The following is a 23855-nucleotide window of genomic DNA, read 5'->3' as shown; positions in this document are numbered from 1 at the left end:
CATGGCCACCACATCATTTGTTCTAAAGCTAAGTCACTTGTGACTTAGATCCTACAATGCATGCTAGCATTGGTGTCTGAGAGTCTTGCTGCTTCATAACTACCATTACAATCATCTGTCAATCACTGATCGTTACTGCAGAATCTGGACATAGCAACCAAGAAACAACACAAAATGTACTAGTACAACTGTTAGACGTCAACATTTTAACAGTTAGTAGCACATAAAGATGAACCAATTGCAGTAATTTGTGTTCACTGGATGTGGAGTTATGGGAGTTGGTGTGCCTGTAATGGATGTGTCAAAATTATGTAATTTCTTACTGAATGTTTATCAACCCACCTTAGCAGTCATCACTCTGCCTACAAGAGATCCACAAATAGCTGATAAATACAGAACAAGCAAATAAAAATTTAAAGTACCGTTCTTTTCTCCAGAGTGCACAAGTGAAGACACTTGGAATGTTTTCCTAAGATAATCACATTGCAGTCCTGTGTGTTATGGACCCGACCAAAATATATTAAGAAGATAGTCTAGTCCCTAATTTCTTCATATTTTAAAGGTACGTGTAAGGCTTTACCTTCCTGATGCAATTCAACTGATCAAATTATAGACTTTAAGCAAAACACTCTTATATTGTCTGTATTTTAACTATAGTGTAAAAACAAAAAAAAAGGCTTAACTGCAACCCTACTTAAAAACTTAACAAAGTAACAGCTATATTAACTATCACTAATTAACCTTTCCAATATAAGAACAGCCCATAAACACACCTTTGGCAAAGACAAATTCAGTAAAATAGATTATCGCACATGCAATTCTAGCAGCAGAAGAGAACCCCAACTTTTAGCTGTGTGAGAGAGAAAGGAATAAGAGCTTCCACATCTTCAATACCCCAGCAACTGCAGAGAACTAAAACTAAAAATCCTTGACCTCACCCATTCAGGCTGCTTCTATTCTTCCAAAACCCAGGGCTTCACAAGCTGTTTAATGGCTTTGAGCAGGCTGCTCTGTGCCTCTGTCTCAATCTTTCTTCATTTAAAAAAAGATCAATATACATCTTTAAAAGCCAGATCTGCTACTGGATGCATGGTGATCACTCACTCCCTTGACTGCACTGATTAGTACAGAAATACCTACTCATGGATGTTCAAAAATCGGTGAGGAATTGGAACATTGAGATACACCAGGCACAAGGAAGACAGAGAATACATATGCTTGATGCAATTGAACAAAGTCTTAAGATATATAAGAGCAGGAAAATTAATTTTGGTCCATATTTGATCAGTTAGTCATATGAATGAGTGACAGAGGTAATTTTCCTGCTCATATTCATTTGATTAAAACAAGTAAGGTAGCACGGTGGCTCAGTGGTTAGCACTGCTGCTTCACAGTGTCAGGGACCTGGGTTTGATTCCAGGCTTGGGTAACTGTGTAGAGATTGCACATTCTCCCTGTATCTGCGTAGTTTCCTCCCACAGTTTGAAGATGTACTGGTTAGGTGGATTGGCCATGCTAAATTGCCTACAGTGTCCAGGGATGTGTAGGCTGGGTGGATTAGCCATGGGGAATGCAGGGTTACAGGGATAGGGGGGTCTGGGTGGGAAGCTCTTTGGAGGGGCTATGTGTGCTCGATGGGCCAAATGGCCTGCTTCCACACTGTAGGGATTCTATGATTCTCTATAAAGTAACCTGCCAGTATGAATAGAAGTTTCTGCATGTATCTTGCTGAATCATGCTGGCCTAATGTGATTTAACGGTAGCCTGTAACTCTAAAAATCAAGGTGTTCTTGACCTCAATAACGAGAACATTTACAACAACCAAAATGGCAGAAACTTGAAACTATATTACACTTTCTATGGTAATGTCACGAGGATGAATACGATGCATTTCAGGCTGCGGAGTAGGGGCCGCATTAGGTTTCTAAACAACTCGTACATGTCGTAAGTGATGAAAAAGGTACCTGGTGGGTTGGTACTACACAAGCCTTTTCAAACTTCTTTCTGTTATTGCCTTCTAAACGCAGCACAACCTGAAGCTCAACAGACTTCAGCTTCATTCTCCTCCTACAGCAGTACATTTTGTTCCATCTCCTCTTGCTGCTACTGGTCCTTTTGCATTTGCTCTCTTTTTTTGCCAAACCTCTGCATTTTTTAGATAGCAGTCAAACTACTTATACCTGAACTAGAACATTTGAAAATGTTATGGTACAAAAGGAGACCATTTGGCCCACTCTGTCAAGCCTGGTCTGAAAAGAGCCATCTAGCCTAACTCCATTTTCCAGGTCTTGGTTTACAGCCTCAATTGCATATGCAAGGTTTTTTAAAATGATGAGGGCTTTTGCCTCTGCTATCCTTTTAGGCAGTTTATTCCAGATTCCCACCACACCCCGGACAGAAGGATTTCTCCCCACCCTTTTCTAACCCTTCCCCAATAACTTTAAACCTTTGCCCCTAGTTATTGACCTCATTGGTGCTGAAGGTTGGCATGCAGGTGCATCAGGCAGTGAGGAAAGCAAATGGCATGCTCTCGTTCATTGCAAGAGGATTTGAGTATTGGAGTAAGGATGTCTTGCTGCAGTTATACAGGACTGAAAATGTGTTCAGGAAGAAGGGCTCATGCCCGAAACGTCAATTCTCCTGCTCCTTGGATGCTGCCTGACCTGCTGCGCTTTTCCAGCAACACATTTTCAGCTCTGATCTCCAGCATCTGCAGTCCTCACTTTCTCCTTGCAGTTATACAGGGCATTGGTGAGGCCACACCTTGAGTACGTTGTGCAGTTTTGGTCTTCCTCTGCTGCTGCAAATAAATCATGTACACTATCCAATCTTTCTTCACTTCTCAATTCCTGACAAGAAATCTCCTCTGCACCCTCTCTAGAGTGGTCATTCCTTCTCCTAAAACAGTAACTAGCACTATACGCAACACACTAGCTGCAGACCAACTAGTGTTTTATATATTTTTAGCATAATCTCCCTACGCACATTCTCCAGGCCTTTGTCAAGACAGGAAAATAATCATTATATCTTCTTGACCATTTTATCTCTTCAACCTTGCTACCTTCAGTTATCTAGGAAATATAATGTCATGGGGCCCAGTTTCTCAGCACTAATCAGAATCAGACTATTTAATGTGTCGTCTCTTGCCTTGTCTGTTTTCTCTAAATACCTCACACTTCTCTGGACTGAATTTCATTTGTTGTTGTTATTCTGCCTGACCTGATCAGCCCATTGGTATTATTCGGTTTACAAGTCACAATGACCTGTCAATCATTATCCTTTGATGTCTTCATTCAGCTAATCTTAGATCCAACATGTTACTTCCCCATGGATCCCTAATTTACTGATTAGTCTAACACAGGGACCATGTCAACAATCTTATTAAAAGAGAAATCAAATACTCAATCCTCATTGACTCCTCTATTCCTGGTGAAGAGATTTTCCTGCTCCTCGGATGCTGCCTGACCTGCTCTGCTTTTCCAGCACCATTCTAATCTACATCATTGAGGTTAGGTGCCATCTCTCTGACACCTCCTTGTACTGTCCCCGAATCATGACCCCACCTCTGATCACCAAACCATCACCTTGCAGACCATCACCAACCTCTTCACCTCAGGAGAGCTCCCGTTCCACAGCCTTCAACCTGATAGTTCCCCAACTCCACATCGCGCATTTCCATCTCCTACCCAAAATCCATTAACCTCACTGTCCCGGTCGACTCATTGTCTCTGGCTGTTCCTGCCCCACTGAACTCTTCTCCTCTTATCTTTACTCTGTCCTCTCCCCTTTGGTCCAGAAACTCCCTACTTACTTTCGGGACACAACCCATGCTCTCCACCTTCTCCAAGACTTTCAATTCCCTGGCCCTCAACACCTCATCTTCATTATGGATATTCAGTCTCTCTAACCTGTCTCCCACCATGAGGAGGGCCTATAAGCCCCCCATTTCTTCCTCTCCCATAAGCCCCCTCAGTGACACTCCCATTCACTGGTGGAATTAGAATTCACCCTCAACAATTTTTCTTTTGATTCCTCCCAAGTCCTATAAACCAAAGGCGTGGCTATGGTCACCCTATAGGTCTGATGTATGCCTGCCTCTTCATAGGGTACGTGGAATAGTCCCTTTTCTGCAGCCATCCAATGGCACTATTCCCCAGCTCTTCCTCTGCTACATTGATGACTGTGTTTCCACGAGGAGCTCAAGCAGTTCATCAACTTCACCCACACCTTCAATTTTGACCTCATATTTCCCTTGACCATCTTTGGCACTTCCCTCCCCTTTCTGGACCTCTTGGTCTCCATCTCCGGTAACTAACTTAGAATCGATATCCATTTCAAACCAACTAATTCCCACAGCTACCTCGACTAAACTTTCTCTCACTCATATGATCCCAGTTGCTCCCAGCACGAGGGATTCCACTGTAAGACATTCCAGATATCCTCCTATTTCAGGACTGTAATTTCCTCTCTCTCATGATTAATAATGTCCTTAACCAAATCTTTTCCATTTCCCGCCCCTCTGCCCTCAAACCCCTCCCTCCAACAACAATAAGGATAGATTTGCCCTGGTCCTCACATACAACCCCACCAATCTCCAAATCCAACAAACCATCCTCCACCATTTCTGCCACCTGCAATCAGACCCCATCACCAGAAAGATATTTCCTTCCCAATCCCTTTCTGCTTCCTGTAGGAAATTTTCACTCAGCGACTCCCTCGTCAATTCCATACTCCCCACCAATCTCTCCCCCACACCCACTTTTCACTGCAACCACAAGTGCAACACCTGTCCCCAGACGTCCCCTCTCATCTCCATTCAAGGCCCCAATAATTATTCCAAATCCAGCAGAGATTCACCTACACTTCTTCTAACCTGGTCTATTGCATCTGTTGCTCCCGATGTGGACTCCTCTACATCACGGACTTGGGTATTGGTTCACGGAGCATCTGCACACTGTCCGCTCCAATCAACACCACCTCCCAGTTGCCAGGCGTTTCAACTCCTCCTCCAACTCCCTTGGTGACATGTCCATCCTGGGCCTCCTCCATTGTTAAAATGAAGTCACACATACACTAGACAAATACACCGCATATTCTGCTTCTGGAACAGCTCAACACAGAGTTCACCAGCTTCAAATTCTCCCCATCCCCACACTCATCCCATGTTCAGCCCTCCCTTTCCTCCTTGCCGCCTTGACCTGACATACCTGTCCACCTTCCTGCTCAGCTATCTGCTCCATCCTTCTCATTGACCAATTACAATAACCCCTCTACCTACATCCATCTATCACCATGCCTCCTACCTTACCCCAAGCCCCACCCCCTCCCTATGTATTTCTGAGCTTCCTTCCTCCTCCCCAAGACCTGATGAGGGGTGCTGACCCAAAATGTTGACTTTCCTTCTCCTCTGATGCTGCTGTGTTTTTCCAGATCCACATTTTATCAACTGAGTTGCAGAAAATTTTCCAATCCCCTTGCATTCCTTCTATATCAAAGGAATATTGGAACATTATCATTAGTGTATCGAACAATTTTACCCTTCCTTCCCTCAGCATCTTCTGATGTTTGTTTGACCAGGTCTTGATGATTATCAACCTTAGGTTCGGCGAACTAATAACTAGTAACTCCATTTTATAAATCTTAGCCTGTCCAATATCTCAATTAGTTCCACTTCCACCATGAATTTGGCTATAGTTTGTTCTTCATAATGACAAATGCAAAGTACATAATTAGTACCTCAGCCATGTCCTTCGTCTCCTTGTACAGATCCACTGGTTTTTCAGCAATTGGTTTATTTTTTTAAATAGGTTACACACTTAGGGAAGACTTTTGTATTCCATTTTGTGTCATTTCCAGCCCATTATTATCTCTTTCACTTCTCTTCTTAACTTAATATATTCAGTTGAGTTCTTTCTTGTCTTTCTCAACTGAACATCTATATTCACGTTTCCACATAAGACATAGAAGAAGTAGGTAATCCAGTCCTTTGTATCTGCTACACCATTTCAATGAGATCATAGGCCTCGGGACCCTCCAACCATACGGTATTAATATAGATTTCACCAGTTTCATCATTTCCCCTCCCCCCACTTGATCCCAGTTCCAAACTTCCAACTCGGCACCACCCTCATGACCTGTCCTACCTGTCCATCTTCCTTCCTACTTACCCGCTCCATCTTCCTCTCTGATCCATCACCTTCACCCCTACCTCCATCTACCTACTGCACCCACAGCTACCTTCCACCCAACCCCACCCCCGTCCCATTTCTCTCACCATCCCCTCAGCTCACAGCCTCATTTCTGATGAAGGGTTTTTGCCCAAATCATCGATTCTCCTGCTCCTCAGATGCTGTCTGACCTGCTGTGCTTTTCCAGCATCACACTCTCGACCCTGAATATAATCCCAGTCTACTCAGTCTCTCCTCCTAAGTCAACCCTCTCAACTCGAATCGACCAAGTGAATCTCCTCTGCACCCCCTCCACTGCCAATACATCCATTCTCAAGTATGGAGACCAAAACTGCAAGCAGTACACCAGGTGTGACCTCATCATCATTCTCTCAGGGTTCCATGTTCATTTTGATTTCCATCTTCTCTTTTACATCAGGTTGTAAGTTCGCTCACTGAGCTGGTAGGTTTGTTCTCAGACATTTCATCAGCATGCTAGGTAACATCACCAGGGAGCCTGCGTTGAAGCGCTGATATTCTGTCCCACTTTCTATTTATGTAACTTGGTCTATCGTGGTGGGTTCTTTTTCTGAAAGGTTGATAAATGGAGTCAAAATCAATGTGTTTGTTGATGTAATTCCAGTTTGCATGCCAGGCCTCGAGGAATTCCTGTGCATGTCTTTATTTAACCTGTCCCAGGATGGATGTATTATCCCAGTTAAACTTTGTCTGTGTGTAAGGATACTAGTGATAGTTAGTCATATCTTTTGGTGGCTAGTTGGTGCTCATGTATCCTGGTGGCTAGTTTCCTGCCAGTCTGACCAATGTAATGTTTGTTGCAGTCCTTGCAGGGTATTTTGTATATGATGGTCATTCTGCTGGTTGTTGGTACATCAGGAGCTGTTTCAGTGTGGTGGTAGGTTTGTGGACTACCATGATGCTTAGGGGCCGGAGTTGTATGGTTGCCATCTCCAAGGTGTCTTTAACGTATAGTAGGACAGCTAGAGTCTCTGGGCGTTTTGTGTCTTCTTGTTTAGGTGTGTTGTGTAGGAATTGGCAGACTGCGCTTATTGGGTACCCGTTGTTCCTGAATACATTGTATAAGTGGTTTTCCTTGGCTTCTTGTAGTTCCTGGGTTCTACAGAGTGTTGTGGCTCGTTTAAATAATGTTCTGATGCAGCTCCGTTTGTGAGAGTTGGGATGATTGCTCCTGTAGTTGAGTATCTGGTCAGTGCTTGTGGCTTGTTGGTGCTCACGCTGGTCTGCAGCTCTGCATTGGCTTTTCATTCTGCTGTGACATCTAGGAATGGGAGTCTGTTGTTGTCTTCCTCTTTGAAATTTATACTGGTAAGGTTGTTTCTTCTAACGTGTTGCATTTCATGATGACAAAGGTGTCATCCACATAGCAGACCCAAAGCTTGGGCTGGATTGTAGGAAGGACTGTTCATTCTAACCTCTGCATAACTGCTTCTGCCATAGATGATCCCATTGATCTGTTTGTATATCTTATCATTGAAGGTGAAGTGGGTTGTGAGGCAAAACCCTACTAGTTTGAGGATGCTGTCCTTGCTGATGGAGTTGATGCCATCTGGAGTTTGTATCCTTAGTTCGTCGACCAGTGAGGCCAGTGTATCTTTGCCCAGGGTGATGTTTATTGATGTGGATAGGGCTGTCATGTTGAAGGAAACCATGACCTCGTCGTCCTCTATCTTGCTGTTTTTGATGATGTTAAGGAACTCTTAGTGGAGTGGATGGAGTGGCGTAAGTCTACTAGGTGGTTCCGTTTGCATTGCAGTTCCTTTGCTAGGACTGCAACAAACATTACATTGGACAGACGGGCAGGAAACTAGCCACCAGGATACATGAGCACCAACAAGCCACCAAAAGACATGACCAACTATCACCAGTATCCATACACACAGACAAAGAGGAACACCAATTCAACTGGGATAATACATCCATCCTGAGACAGGCTAAACAAAGACACATAAGGGAATTCCTAGAGGCCTGGCATTCAAACTGGAACTCCATTAATAAACATTTCAATTTGGACCCCATTTACCAATCACTCAGAAAAAGAACTGGAAGTGATTTCATCCACTACAACAGACCAAGACAGATAAATAAAAACAGGATAGAACACCAGCATTTCATTGGAGGTTCACTGATTATGTTACCTAACGTGGTGACAAAACATCTGAGAACAAATCTACTAGCTCAGGGAGTAAATGCACAACCTGTTCCACAACGTGAGTTACAAATCTTCTCCAAAATTCCTTTTTTATATTTAAAGGAGATCTTGCTAACTAGATATTACTTGCAGGTTTACCCTCAAAGTTTATTTTTTCTCTCTTTATGTCTTTTGATCATCTTTTGTTTGTTTTAAAAACTTTTCCAATTCTTTGTTTTACCACTAATCTTTATTACATTGCATGACTTCTCTTTCAATTTGATGCTATCCTTAAATTCTCTGATTGACCATGGTTTGCTTATCCCTTGCCTAGAATTCCTCTTTCTCACTGGGATATATTATTGCTGTGAGCCATGAACTATTTTCCTAAAACTCTTCTGATATCTGAGGAGGTCCGAATCTAGTCGCCCTACTCCTTTGTCTTGTGGATGAGTGTGTCAGTTATGTCCAAGCTCTTTAATGGCAGCCCATTGTTTTGTTACATTTTAGTTGTCAATCTGTGATTCCAATTTACTTTGGCCAAATCCATTCTCAAGTCGCTGAAATAGGCCATCCTCCAGTTCAGTATATCTACTTTAGATAGCTCTCCTGAACCTCACAGATTAAGATAAAAATTGCAGCACTCAAAGTAGGGATCACAACACTGATCATCATTCGCTGGAATATATCAGTACCAAATCAGTACACCTTTTAATGCTTGGCTGCAACCCTCGGAAAAATGTCATATCTATTTTAAAATAGAATTGCACAAAAATCCATACTCTTTCCTTCCACTGGACGTCCCTCTATACCATTTTATTCCTACATTACAATTCTGTTTAAGTGCCACCAGAGGGCGACAATATGTTTAATTTATTATTCATATATTGTAGGCATTACTGACCAAGCTAAAAAAATAAAAATATGCAAACTCTTTCACTATTCCATAAAATAAAACAATAAACTACGGATGTGGAAAACTGAAATAAAAACAGAAATTGCTGGAGAAATCCAGCAGGTCTGGCAGTATCTGAGGAGAGAAAGAACATAAGAACATAAGAACCAGGAGCAGGAGTAGGCCATCTCACCCTTTGAGCCTGCTCCAATATTCAATAAGATCATGGCTGATCTTTTTGTGGCCTCAGCTCCACTTATCCACCCTCTCAACATAACTCTTAATTCTATTACTGTTCAAAAAATTATCTATCTTAGCTTTAAAAACATTCAATAAGGAAGCCTCAACTACTTCTCTGGGCAGGGAATTTCACAGATTCACAACCCTCTGGTTGAAGAACTTCCTCCTCAACTCAGTCCTAAATCTGCTCCCCTAATTTGGAGGCTCTGCCCTCTTGTTCTAGTTTCACCCGCCAGTGGAAACATCCTATCTATTCCCTGCATAATTTTTCTCTAAGATCCCCCCCTTCTTCTACATTCCAATGAATATAATCCCAGTCTACTCAATCTCTCCTCATAAGACAACCATTTGAACTCCAGCATCAACACAGTAAACCTCCTCTGCACCCCCTCTAGTGCCAGAACATCTTTTCTCAAGGAAGGAGACCAAAACTGCACGCAGTACACCAGGTGTGGCCTCACCAGCATCCTATACAGCTGCAACATAACCTTCCTGCTTTTAAACTCAATCCCTCTTGCCAGGAAGGCCAAAATTCTTAATCACCTGTTGCACCAGCAAACCAACCTTCTGCGACACCCAGATCCCTCTGCAAAGAATCATGCTGTAAATTTTTACCATTCAAATAGTAGTCCTACATGTTATTCCTACTAAAACGGATTACATCACATTTAACAACATTATACTCCATCTTCCAGACCTTTGTCCATTCGCTTAAACTATCTATATCCCTCAACAAATTTTACTCTGTATACTTTGCTTTACCACTCATCTTACTGTTGTCTGCAAACTTTGACACACTACATGTAGTCCCCAACTCCAAATCATCTATGTAAATAGTAAATAATTGCAGTCCTAACACTGATGCCTGAGGCACACCACTAGTCACTGATCGCCAATCAGAAAAGGACTCATTTATCCCCACTCTTTGCTTCCTGTTAGTTAACCAACCCTCTATCCATGCTAATACATTGCTCATAACAGCAAGCACCTTTATTTTGTGCAACACCTTGTGGACTGCCCTAGGACCTTACCATTAAGTGTAAATGACCTGCACAGATTTGCTTTCCCAAAATACAGCACCTCACATTTATCTAAATTAAACTCTATCTGCCACTCCTCAGCCCATTGGCACATCTGATTAAGATCACTACATACTGTTCAAGAAAATTATTACAGATACACTCAACGAACTCCTCCTTGTGGCTGTCTTGACCGACCTAGTTTGTACATCAAAATCCTGATTAAATTCCTGATGAAGAGCTTCTGCTCGAAATGTCGACTCTCCTGCTCCTTGGATCCTATGCCTTTCTCGCACCACACCCTTTGCCTCTGATATCTAGCACCTGCAGTCCTCATTTCTCCTACTTGTTAGTAGCAGTGTACTGTGGTAGTTGGTTTGTGGTCATTTCTGATATGCCCTTAATGCACAACAGCAACCATCCTAACACCCAAACAGTAATGCACAGAACATTGTTCAAGCAAGCCATAAAACATTGCACTGCCCCAGAGCAGTGCAAAGCAGAAGAAAGCCCACACAATGTCTTCAAACACAATGTATTTGCCAATACCTACACGACAGACCACAACGTGAAGACACAACACGTCCAGACACACTGGCCACACTGCCATACATTGAGGACATATCAGAAATGATCAATAGACTTGACTTACCTCTAACCCTTGGGTATCATGGTGGTCCACAAACCAAGTATCACACTAAGACAGCTACTAACAAGTATAAAGGATCCCATACCCACAATCAACAGGACCAACGTTATATATAAAATACATATAAAGGCTGCCAAAAGCAGCCAAGAGACATGACCAGCTATCATGTTTATTCCATATACATAGACAATATATTCATCCTAAGACAAGCCAATGCATGGGAATGCAGAGACATGCATGGGAATTCCTGGAAGCCTGGCACTCAGCCCGAATTCCATTAACAAACATTTAGAGTTAGACCCCATATACCATCCACAAAGAAACAGAACCAGCAACCAGAAATGACACCACAAACCTGGCAGACCCAGATATGTAAATACCAAGTGGAACAGAATACCAATGCTTCACTGGAGGGACACTGATAATTTCACCTAGAATGGTGATGAAATGTTTACAAACAAATCAATAACTACTCAATTAATCCCACCATTTTTCGTATACCTCTGCAATATTTTACTTCATATATGCATTTAAAGTGGTCTAGCATTGCTGTGAATCTACTGGAGAGGTAAGTAGAAGTTAAGCAGAAAAGAATGTTACCTCTGAGATTAAAGAAAGTGGTGAAACAGGTTATGCTTGAGTGGTCTTTACAGGGATGTCAGGGTGATATTGCAAATGTTCAGCCACTAACCTTGTCAATGGCAAGGTGTCACAGATCTTACAAATTTCTATTTCTGTGTTGAATCAAAAACCAAATTACTCCATGGTCCTCTACATGAAGGAATGTGGTAAAGATTAAGTTACCTTTGTGCTGGTTGACTTATGCCAGGCATTATGTGACAATTTATCAAGCAAATAATTGAAGCTGAGACTAGACGTTAAGGAGTATGTGCCTAGTGGTGGGAGAGCAGAAGTAATAGATATGGGAGTTTTGAGGCTAGTAAAATGGAGTATGAGTTATTTGGAGTATACTTCAGTTATACATGAAACTAAAACTGTGTGTAATTTTGGTCATATTCAAAGAGGAACGTAAATTTGTTGAAGGCAATTCACCATGGGTATAATAGATTGATATGTGGACTGAACAGGTTGTCCTGTAGAACAGGTTGGCTAGGCTAGGCTTGTTTCCACAGGAGTTCAGAAGAGGGAGGGGTGACCTGGTATAAGATCCTGAAAGGTGGACGTGGACAGGCGAGTTTATGGGTGAGTCCTGAATTGGGGTTTGTTTTCAAATTGGGGCTTACCTGTTTCGGACAGGCGTAGGGACTGTCTTTTCACTCAGATATTTGTGCAACTTAGGAACTCTGGCTCAATGGTGGTGGAAGTGGGCAGATATAGATAGATTTTTGAATGAAACAAAAGAACTGCAGATATTGGAAATCTGAACCAAAAAATATAAATTTCTGGAGAAACTCTGCAGGTCAGACAACATCTGTGGAGGCAAAGCAGAGATAGTGTTTCAAGTCCAGTGATCCTTTATCAAAATATATGATGTTCTTGTCTAACAAGACCTAAAGATTATTGTGGGTAGATAGAAAAGTGAAATTCAAAACACAAACAAATCAGCAGAGCTCAAAGGACCCAATAGTTTGATCTTATTTGGTATATTTCCATTTATTGTTTTCAGGGGAGCAAAGTAGCACAAATGCAGGGTATCAAATCATGTCCTGTAATAATTAAAGTACACTGAATTAAGGATTAATTGGGAAAGCATTGTTTTAAGACAGTGAAGAGTTGGTTAGTAGCCAAGGTAGGCTCAGAAGAAAAGGATGTTTTTTTAATAAGTTACCTTGCCACTTTTGCTAATAATATTAAATATTTTGCAGCACTGCTGTTCCCGTACACTCAGTGCTAATAACACGTCCCTCTGGTCATCTAGAGTTACATTGCTCCAAAACTAGAAGTTTATGCCTAATGTTTATGCCTAATCTCCTCCTGAAGATTCAGAGGTCCTCATTTTCTGTAAAAAGCGAAGCCCCACTAGAATTCCTTCTTGACTATTCATTATTCTGTAGAAGCATATATTGATAAGGCATATAGTGAAGCTTTCTAAGAGTGAGGTGAGATTCAAGCAGGGTGCTTTTCTTCATCAATTATCTCAAAATATGTTGTTGAAGTGTGCAGACTGAACAAAGAAATTTTCACGCAGGATAACTGCTTACATATGCTTCAAAACGGTAATCATAAGGTAATAAACAGACCTAGAAGCTTGTATATGCACTTGGCTGAAAAGCCTACCACTTTGCACAAAAAATATTTTTGAAGGTGCAAAAGCAGCATAAATCACTTAGAGGATTTTGTCTTAATGGGTGTTCATATATTATGCTGATTTCAACTTGCATGCCACCACTACAGATCTTTCACGTATGATTTGTTCTTTAACAATCTCTTTCAAAAAATTCTACCATTGTGCATGCCACATGCTAATGAAGTAGTCTTTGGTACCCAGAAGTGTCTTACAATCTTTGTGCATAGCCTTAATTCCATACACTTAAACAAGGCTTCAAAGGCAAGCTAGATTTCCCTTCGAGTGGCAATTCAGAAATACTGTCCTCCCATGTGAACCCACTGTTAAGCTACATAATTTTCTCTCATGGCCTTATTTGCATACGTAGGGCCGATTTAAGTAGGAATACAATTCCCAATAGGATTCCTGCTAGTAGAAAATTAAGTCCTGAAGGAATCATTAATTTCCAGCAGCAGACCCTGCTAGACGCCTTAAAGGGGGAATGGGAAACTAGTAGTGTAAAGGACCGTAGACTTTCAGATGCATTAGTAAAGGTGCTATGGATGAAGTTAGGGCTGGAATGGGGAAATCTTGGAAACTAGTACTAATGTGGTAACTAAAATGGTACAGTTAATTAACAAACTATTGTAAATGGAAGAGTGCAGATCATATCTGAAACATCAACCAATCACTTGACCATTTCCTTTTTATTGTATCTAAGTGTGTGCTGCCAATACAAGGCAGTTGGTAAATATGACCACAGCACCTGCAGAGTTTTCACAGTTGTATTTCAGTCAGTCCAGGTGACAAAGTAGCTGCTTTGCGATGCCAAGAGGGTAGGTTCAATTCCTGCACTGGCTAGACTACCATGAACGTTTTGCTTGTTCAACCTAGCCCCTCGACTGACCCATGGTGACCCTCAGGTTAACCTCACCACCAGTTGTCTTTCTAGTGAAAGAGCAGCCCTATAGTGCTCTGAGACTATGTCAATTATACCTTGACCAAGAGGGTGCCAATAGCACTTCAAAAATATTAAAACAATCAAGGGGCTAAAGCTGGAGGGGGAAGTAAATATAATAATTATCATCAGAGAAACAGTATTATGGAAACAAATGGGGCTAAAGACCAATAATACCTGGATCTGATTGCTCGTATCCTATGATTTGACTGCAACTATCTTAAATTCTGGAAAAAAATTCTAGAAGATTGGAAAACTGCCAATGTTATACCCTCATTCCAAAAGGGAGGGAGACAAAAAAAGGTATCTATAAGTCAGAGTTAGTTTAACATCTGTGACTGGGAAAATGTTTGAATCTATTTTAAAGTTTGTGATAGTAAAGCATTTAGAAATCCATCAGATAATCAACGAGAGTCAGTATTGCTTCATGAAAGGGAAATCATACCTGACAAGTTTATTAGACTTCTTTGAGGAGATAACAAGTAGCATTGAGAAAGAAGACCCAGTAGATGAAATGTATTTGGATTTCCAAAACGTATTCAATATGGTACAGCAAACAAGGTATTTAGTAAAGTAAAAGCCAATGATGTATGTGTTGCACAGCCCTTAGGTGTCACAAAGTTTGGGAATGTGCTTAAAGTTATAGAGGTAACCCTCTTCGCTGTCCACTACACCTCCAATTTTGGTGTCATCTGCAAACTTACTAACTGTACCTCTTATGCTCGCATCCAAATCATTTATGTAAATGACAAAAAGTAGTGGACCCAGCACCGACCCTTGTGGCACTCCACCGGTCACAGGCCTCCAGTCTGAAAAACAACCCTCCACCACCACCTTCTGTCTTCTACCTTTGAGCCAGTTCTGTATTCAAATGGCTGGTTCTCCCTGTATTCCATGAGATCTAACCTTGCTAATCAGTCTCGCATGGGGAACCTTGTCGAACGCCTTACTGAAGTCCATATAGATCACATCTACTGCTCTGCCCTCATCAATCCTCTTTGTTACTTCTTCAAAAAACTCAATCAAGTTTGTGAGACATGATTTCCCATGCACAAAGTCATGTTGACTATCCCTAATCAGTCCTTGACTTTCCAAATACACGTACATCCTGTCCCTCAGGATTCCCTGCAACAACTTGCCCACCACTGAGGTCAGGCTCACCGGTCTATAGTTTCCTGGCTTGTCTTTACCGCCCTTCTTAAATAGTGGCACCACGTTTGCCAACCCCCAGTCTTCCGGCACCTCACCTGTGACTATCAATGATACAAATATCTCAGCAAGAGGTCCAGCAATCACTTCTCTAGCTTCCCAGAGTTCTCGGGTACATCTGATCAGGTCCTAGGGATTTATCCACCTTTAACCATTTCAAGATATCAAGCACTTCCTCCTCTGTAATCTGGACATTTTGCAAGATGTCACCATCTATTTCCCTACAGTCTATATCTTTCATATCTTTTTCCACAGTAAATACTGATGCAAAATATTCATTTAGTATCTCCCCCATTTTCTGTGGCTCCACGCAAAGGCCACTTTGTTGATCTTTCGGGGCCCTATTCTCTCCCTAGTTACCCTTTTGTCTTTAAGATATTTGTAAAAACCAATTTGAGTCAGATATCTACAGCATAAAGAAAGGTGCTTCAGCCCATTATGTCCACGCCACTTACAAACAGCTACCTAATTATTCTAACCGCATTTTGCAGCAATTGGCCTATAGCCTTGTATGCCTTAGTATGCCTCGCAAACATACAACTAAATATTTCTTAATTGTTATGAGTGTTTTTGCCTCTACAACCCTTATAGGCAGAGAGTTCCAAATCCCCGCCACTCTGAGTGAAAACTCACATTTCCTCCAAACGTTCTGCTCCTTATCTTAAATCTATGCCCCCCTGTAAATTAATCCCTCCATCAAGGTAAAAGGTTTCTTCCTATCTACCTATCAATGCCTCTCATCATTCTATACAGGTCAATCATGTCCCCTCTCAATCTCCTTAGCTCCAAAGCAACAGCCAGCACAGTCTAGCTAATCTCTTTTCAAAACTGAAACTCTCCAATTCAGGCAGTAAATCTCCTCTGCACCCGCTGCAGTACTATCATAGCCTTCCTAAAATGTGAATTCCAGGACTGCACTAACTGTGGATTAACCAATATTTAATATAGTTCCAGGAGAACCTCCATGCTCGTAAACTATGCCTAAACTAATAAAGAAAAATATACCATATGCCCTCTTAACCATTTTATCCATCTGTTCTGAAACCTTAGGGGGCTAGGTGGATGTAAGCACAAAGGTCCCTCTGATTCTCGGAGTTTCCCAGGGTCCTATCATGCACTCTCTTGCCTTGTTTGCCTTTCCACCATGCATCATCTCACACTTATCCGCATTGAATGTTATTTGCTACTAATTAGCCCATCTGACCAGCCTGCCTTTCTCCTTTTCTTCCTCACTATTTACTACTCCACCAACTTTTGTATCATTTGAAACATTACTGATCAACCTTCCTACATTCAAATCTAAATCAGCTATATGAACCAGAAACGACAAGGGCCCCAAGACTGACCCTTGTGGGACACACTAAACACAGACTTCCAGTCAAAAAAAATCACCCCTCCACCATCACCCTCTGAATCCAGACACTCAGCTAATTTTGAATTCAATTTGTCAATTCCCTTGGATCTCATGGGCTCTCACCTTTGCTATCGGTATCCATGTGGGATCTTATTAAAAGCCTTGCTGAAGTCAAAGTAGACTACATCAAAAACATGAATCTCAACAATATACCTGGTCATCTCTTTGAAAAATTCAATAAAGCTGGTTCAGACATGAGCTCCCTTTAATAAAACAATGCTAACTATTCTTGATTTATCATTGCCCCTCCAAAATAAGTTAATTCTATCCGTCAGAATTGTTCCCAATAGTTTCCCCACCAAAGTTAGACTGATTAACCTGTAGTTTCCTGGTTTATCCATTTCTGCATTCTGGAAGAGCAGTACCACATTGGCTGTCCTCCAATCCTCTGGCATTTCTCCTGTGGCCTGAGAGGAATTGAACATTTTTGCAAGTGCCAATTTTTCCTCCCTTACCTCACTCAACAACCAGGAATAGATTTCATCCACCTCTGGACATATATCTACTCTTAAGCCTGCAGACCACTCAGTACTTACTTTCTGTGTAGCCTGATTGCAGCACGGTGGCTCAGTGGTTAGCACTGCTGCCTCACAGCACCAGGGTCCCAGGTTCGAGTCTAGCCTTGGGCGACTGTCTGTGTGGAGTTTGCACATTCTCCCAACGTCTGCGTAGGTTTCCTCTGGGTGCTCCAGTTTCCTCCCACAGTCCAAAGATGTGCAGGTTAGGTGAATTGGCCATGCTAAATTGCCCACAGTGTTAGGTGCATTAGTCAAAGGGAAATGGGTCTGGATGGGTTACTCTTCAGAGGGTCAGTGTGGACTGGTTGAGCCGAAGGGCCTGTTTCCACACTGTAGGGAAATCTAATCTAATTGTACCACAGACCTTCTCCCTGATTTCTATACCCATATCATCCTTCTCACTAGTGAACACTGACTCAAAGTATTCATTTAGAACCTTCCCCACATCCTCTGGCTCCACGAACAAATTACCACTGTGGTCCTTAATGAACTCTACTCCTTCCCTCATTATTCTTTTACCTTTAACTACCTGGAAAACAATTTTGGACTTATTTATTTTACCTGTCAGTATATTTTCATATCTCATTTTAATACTCCTAATCTCCCTTTCAAGTTCACTCTCGCACATTCTATATTCTTTTGGGTGAAATAACTCCACAGATGCAAGTTACCCTTTATTTACATATGAAGAGTCCTTGACACTGATCCAGCTCCCTCAGAGCCAGCTCTCAGAGGGAACAGAGCTTCTGACACTCCTGTTTATATCCAATAGCCAGGGCTCCCTGCAGATTAACAACCCTAATCAAGGAACTCATTCTATGATGTCCAACTGGCTGACCTCATTACGATCACTACATTGGGTTTTGAGCCCTTGGTATCTGCCATAAGTCTTCTTTTTTCTCTGAAGCCAATTCTGTATATGGTACCACCCTTTTCCTCTACTGGAACATGTTGGTCCTATTCTCTCCGTATTTCCTTCTTGAATATTATTCAAATTTAATTCAAAATAATCCAACTATAAAACCCATCTTGGATTTGCCTTCAGACAGAAAATCAAAACAAAATAAAACCCTGGTTATTACTGTTTTGATTTCAATCAAATTCTAAAGATTCATTTTGAAAAAAAATTACATATTTATGAAAATCTTACCTAATAAAGCCAACAATCCCATGACCGTGAGCACTGGTTTACGAACCATTTGCACATGTGGAGGTTTTGTATTGTTCATCTGAAACCTTGCAGTCAGAGTTCTTTGTGTGAAGTAATTTGGGTAGTAGTTCAGGAAGCCATTATCATTGCTAAGCAATGTAAAATTTATTGTGTTCTTTGGATTCGAAATTAGTAGATTCTGGTGCTGCGCTATTACCTAGTAGAAAGCAAGAAAGAAAACATTAAAGCAATTGTAGTAACTAAAAGAAATTAAAATTGTCGCAGCAATTATTAATTATAATTGGAAAATACTGTCTGAACAGGACAGCATGATTGCTTGTAAAGTAAACCTAGACACAACAGTAAGGGCATTATGTGTACTTTTGCTTTTGTATACTTTTTCATGCCATGTATATTAGCAAGTACTATGAAACTAAACTTGGATCACATTATAAATTCATAGACATACTGTAACTGAGTCTTAACACTTTGTGTCACTGCAGTGAACTCCTTGTCTAAATGCACTTGAAAAGGGAGGTGCCATACAAAAATAAAAGTTTATTTGAGGCTGTTAATAAAAATAAAAAGCCAAAGGTAGTTTGAAAGCTTCAGTAATTTGGATGCTAGGTTTACATAGTCCTTCAGGTTATCAAAACCAGAAATGCTTTTTCTTCCTTCACAACATGTATAAGGAATAGATCTGTTACTCCCTCCTCACTACACAAGTTACATTTACCAGCCCACAGGGATCATATACTTCTAAATACAAACGATGAGAATACAAATACAAAACCAAACTGAATTGCTCTTGCAGAAGTGTTTAAGGGTAAAAAATGAGGTCTGCACATGCTGGAGATCACAGTTGAAAATGTGTTGCTGGTTAAAGCACAGCAGGTTAGGCAGCATCCAAGGAATAGGAAATTCGACGTTTCGGGCATAAGCCCTTCATCAGGAATGAGAAGAGTGTGCCAAGCAGGCTAAGATAAAAGGTAGGGAGGAGGGACTTGGGGGAGGAGCGATGGAGATGTGATAGGTGGAAGGAGGTCAAGGTGAGGGTGATAGGCTGGAGTGGGGTGGGGGCGGAGAGGTTAGGAAGAAGATTGCAGGTTAGGAGGGCGGTGCTGAGTTGAGGGAACCGACTGAGACAAGGTGGGGGGAGGGGAAATGAGGAAACTGGAGAAATCTGAGTTCATCCCTTGTGGTTGGAGGGTTCCCAGGCGGAAAATGAGGCGTTCTTCCTCCAACCGTCGTGTTGTTATGTTTTGCCGGTGGAGGAGTCCAAGGACCTGCATGTCCTCGGTGGAGTGGGAGGGAGAGTTAAAGCGTTGAGCCACAGGGTGGTTGGGTTGGTTGGTCCGGGCGTCCCTGAGGTGTTCTCTGAAGCGTTCCGCAAGTAAGCAGCCCGTCTCCCCAATGTAGAGGAGGCCACATCGGGTGCAGCGGATGCAATAGATGATGTGTGTGCAGGTACAGGTGAACTTGTGGCGGATATGGAAGGATCCCTTGGGGCCTTGGACGGAAGTGAGGGAGGAGGTGTGGGCGCAAGTTTTACATTTCCTGCGGTTGCAGGGGAAGGTGCCGGGAGTGGAGGTTGGGTTGGTGGGGGGTGTGGACCTGACGAGGGAGTCACGAAGGGAGTGGTCTTTGCTTTCACGAAGGGAGTGGTTCCCTCGTCAGGTCCACACCCCCCACCAACCCAACCTCCACTCCCGGCACCTTCCCCTGCAACCGCAGGAAATGTAAAACCTGCGCCCACACCTCCTCCCTCACTTCCCTCCAAGGCCCCAAGGGATCCTTCCATACAAGTTCACCTGTACCTCCACACACATCATCTATTGCATCCGCTGCACCCGATGTGGCCTCCTCTACATTGGGGAGACGGGCCGCTTACTTGCGGAACGCTTCAGAGAACACCTCAGGGACGCCCGGACCAACCAACCCAACCACCCCGTGGCTCAACACTTTAACTCTCCCTCCCACTCCACCGAGGACATGCAGGTCCTTGGACTCCTCCACCGGCAAAACATAACAACACGACGGTTGGAGGAAGAACGCCTCATCTTCCGCCTGGGAACCCTCCAACCACAAGGGATGAACTCAGATTTCTCCAGTTTCCTCATTTCCCCTCCCCCCACCTTGTCTCAGTCGGTTCCCTCAACTCAGCACCGCCCTCCTAACCTGCAATCTTCTTCCTAACCTCTCCGCCTCCACCCCACTCCGGCCTATCACCCTCACCTTGACTTTCTTCCACCTATCACATCTCCATCGCCCCTCCCCCAAGTCCTTCCTCCCTACCTTTTATCTTAGCCTGCTTGGCACACTCTTCTCATTCCTGATGAAGGGCTTATGCCCGAAATGTCGAATTTCCTATTCCTTGGATGCTGCCTAACCTGCTGTGCTTTAACCAGCAACACATTTTCAGAAGTGTTTAAGACCAACCATGTCTAAAATGCATTTATCTGTCCGAAATATCAAGAAGTGACAAGATCTAGATTTGCATCATAATTTGCCAACAAATGAATTTCTAGCCTTAACTATAGTTTGGAGCACAGCCTGTATCATGCATCTTAACAAGTATGCAATCAACAGTATGAGTTGAGAGTTCAACCTGATGAAGCTACAAAATTGGACCACTTGCTAGCCAAGCAGCGTAAACAACATACAGATAGTTTTTCTGTAACCTTACGGTTGAATTTTTGTGCTACCTCACATTATAGGAAAATCACGCTTTAGAAACAGCACTTAAAGCGTTGGTGATGTAATTGCGTTACAGCCAACACACAGTTTAAAAGTTTGCGCTTTAGAAACAGTGTCCCCAATTTGTCAATCATGTTACAGCAAATTCATGTTAACAAAATGTGCGGAATAGCAGAACAACCTTTATAATAAAACAGAGCTAAGTAAAGCGACATCCATCAAATCAGATCGGAGTTCTGCAGGCCTGCAATATCCAGTAATCAATGGAGGTGGACAATTAAACAATTTACCTGAGAAGGAGGCAACACAAATATTCCTATCCTCAATGACAGGGAAGCCCATCACATCAGTGCAAAAACAAAACTGGAGAATTTTCACGCATTTTCAGCCAGATGCACCGCACAGATGATCCACTGAAGCCTTTTCCAGATGTGCCAGCATCACAGCTGCCAGACTTAAGTCACTTCAATTCACTCGATGTGATATCAATAAACAGATGAAGACTTTGGATACTAGAAAGGCTATGGGCTCTGAAACAGTCTGGCAACAGACTTGTGTTCTGCACTAACCAAGCTGTTCCAGTATAGTTACATCACAGATATCTACTGAACGATGTGAAATTCACCCAAGTATGCCCTGTCCACAAAAAAAAAGTAGGACAAGTCCAATCAACTACAATTTTCAATGATATAATCCAACCAGTACCCCCTAGCAGTAAAAAAAACACAGAAATTGCTGGAAAAGCTCAGGAGGTCTAGCAGCAACTGTGAAGAGACAGAGTTAGAGGAGACCACATTGTGAGCAGCGAATGTAGGAGACTAGATTATGAGAAGTGCAGGCAAAGCTCTGCTTTCCCTGAAAGGTGTGCTTGGGCTCTTGGATACTTACACCTTCAGCAGTTGCAGGAGAAGATGCCCTGAGGCTGTTGGGAGGGGGGTATTGGGAGTGAAGGAAGACTGGACCAAGGTGTCCTGGAGGGAAGCCGGACAAGGGCGGGGAGGGGACTATGTGGCTGATGGTGGCATCTCGCTGGAGGTGGCAGAAATGGTGGCTGATGATCTTCTGGATATGGATGCTGGTGGGATGGGAGGTAAGGACATGGAGAACCCTATTGCTATTACGGAAGGGAAGAGACAGGTTGAGGTTGGAAGCGAGGGAGAATAGATTAGATTAGATTACTTACTGTGTGGAAACAGGCCTTTCAGGTTGGACTCAGTTAAGGGCCATTTGATAATGGTGCCAGGGAATCCTTAGTCGAGGAAGAAAGTGAACATTTTGGATGCCCTCTTGTCGAAGTTGGCCTCATTGGAATCTACGCAACTGGGAGAATGGAATGGAATCTTAACAGGAAACAAGATGTGAGGCTGTATAGTCCAGGTAGCTGCGGGAGTTTATAGTGATTATTAATGGCCAGTCTCTCCCCAGAAATGGAAACAAAGATATAAAGGAAGGTAAGGGAGGAATCACAGATAGACCAGGTGAAAGTGAGGGCTGGGTGGAGAAGGGAAGCAAAATCAATTAGCTTTTCCAATTCCAGGACTGATGATATCATCGATTTATTGGAGAAAGAGTTGTGGATGGGGGCCAGAATAGGACTGGAACAAGGAATGTTCCAAATACCCAACAAAGAGACAGGCCCATGCAACTGGGGTCCATGCAAATACCCATGGCCACCCCTCTGATCTAAAGAAAATGACAGGAGTTATAAGTGAAATTGTTGAGAGTGAGGATGAGCCCAGCCAAGAGGCGGAGGGTGCGGACAGTTCAAGCCTTTGCTCCAGGAAGAAGTGGACAGCCCTGAGACTATCCTTGTGGGGGATGGACATGAGGTCATCGTCAAGGCAAGATAGGAGGAGGTATATGAGAGCTTGTGCTCAGCCTCTGCAATGTAGAGGTCAGTCCACCAGACTACTTCAGCACCACCCTTATGGCAGGCTAAATAACAAAGTCAGGGTTGGACTTAAGCGCATGGAGTATGCTCTGTTCAGAGGGAGATAAGTTGGAATGTGTGAGAGGGCAGAGAAATTGAGGTGATCAATGTCATGTCGACAGTTCTCAATGAACAGATACAGTGCAGGTAAAAGGCCAGAGTAAGGGGTCCAGATGGAGGCAGAGTGTTGGAACAGGGTGAAGGGGTCTGTAACACAGGGAGAGGACTCTTGTCCAAAGAAATGGGCATGGAGGCAAACAGGACAGTCAAGAGTATTATATTCCTGTATCCCCCAGTATCTACTACATCACTCTCCATCTGAACGAAGAAATCTGTCATATAATGGAGATGAGTGACCATGATAGAATTCTTCATTGATATGGTGTATGAGCGTACATTCACAAGGAACATGCAAATTGATTGTTAAAACATCTACATGAATTTGAAGAGAATAATATTAGTGGAGACAAATGTAGGTCCTTTACATTCAGAAACAGATGAAGGTATAATGGGGATCAGAGAGATGGAAAACCAATTATGTCTTCACAAAGAAGAATGAAGAGGAATCTCAAAGAAAAATATAATATCTTAACAAAATTAGACATGGTAAGT

At 42.5% G+C, this 23855-nt stretch overlaps 1 protein-coding gene across 1 annotated transcript in view; it reads right to left on the bottom strand.

The window, feature by feature from the left end:
* idua (alpha-L-iduronidase) overlaps positions 1–23855 on the bottom strand; it is a 269569-nt gene that overhangs the window by 30407 nt on the left and 215307 nt on the right. Inside the window, exon 8 of the mRNA XM_060851644.1 lies at positions 18617–18833. Within this exon, the coding sequence (XP_060707627.1) occupies positions 18617–18833 (217 nt within the window). The remainder of the gene's footprint in view (positions 1–18616; positions 18834–23855) is intronic.

Source organism: Hemiscyllium ocellatum, chromosome 36, assembly GCF_020745735.1.
Source record: "Hemiscyllium ocellatum isolate sHemOce1 chromosome 36, sHemOce1.pat.X.cur, whole genome shotgun sequence".
NCBI lineage: Eukaryota > Metazoa > Chordata > Chondrichthyes > Orectolobiformes > Hemiscylliidae > Hemiscyllium > Hemiscyllium ocellatum.
Note: the sequence above shows the minus strand (reverse complement) of the source record. Positions and strands in the feature narration are given on the sequence as shown.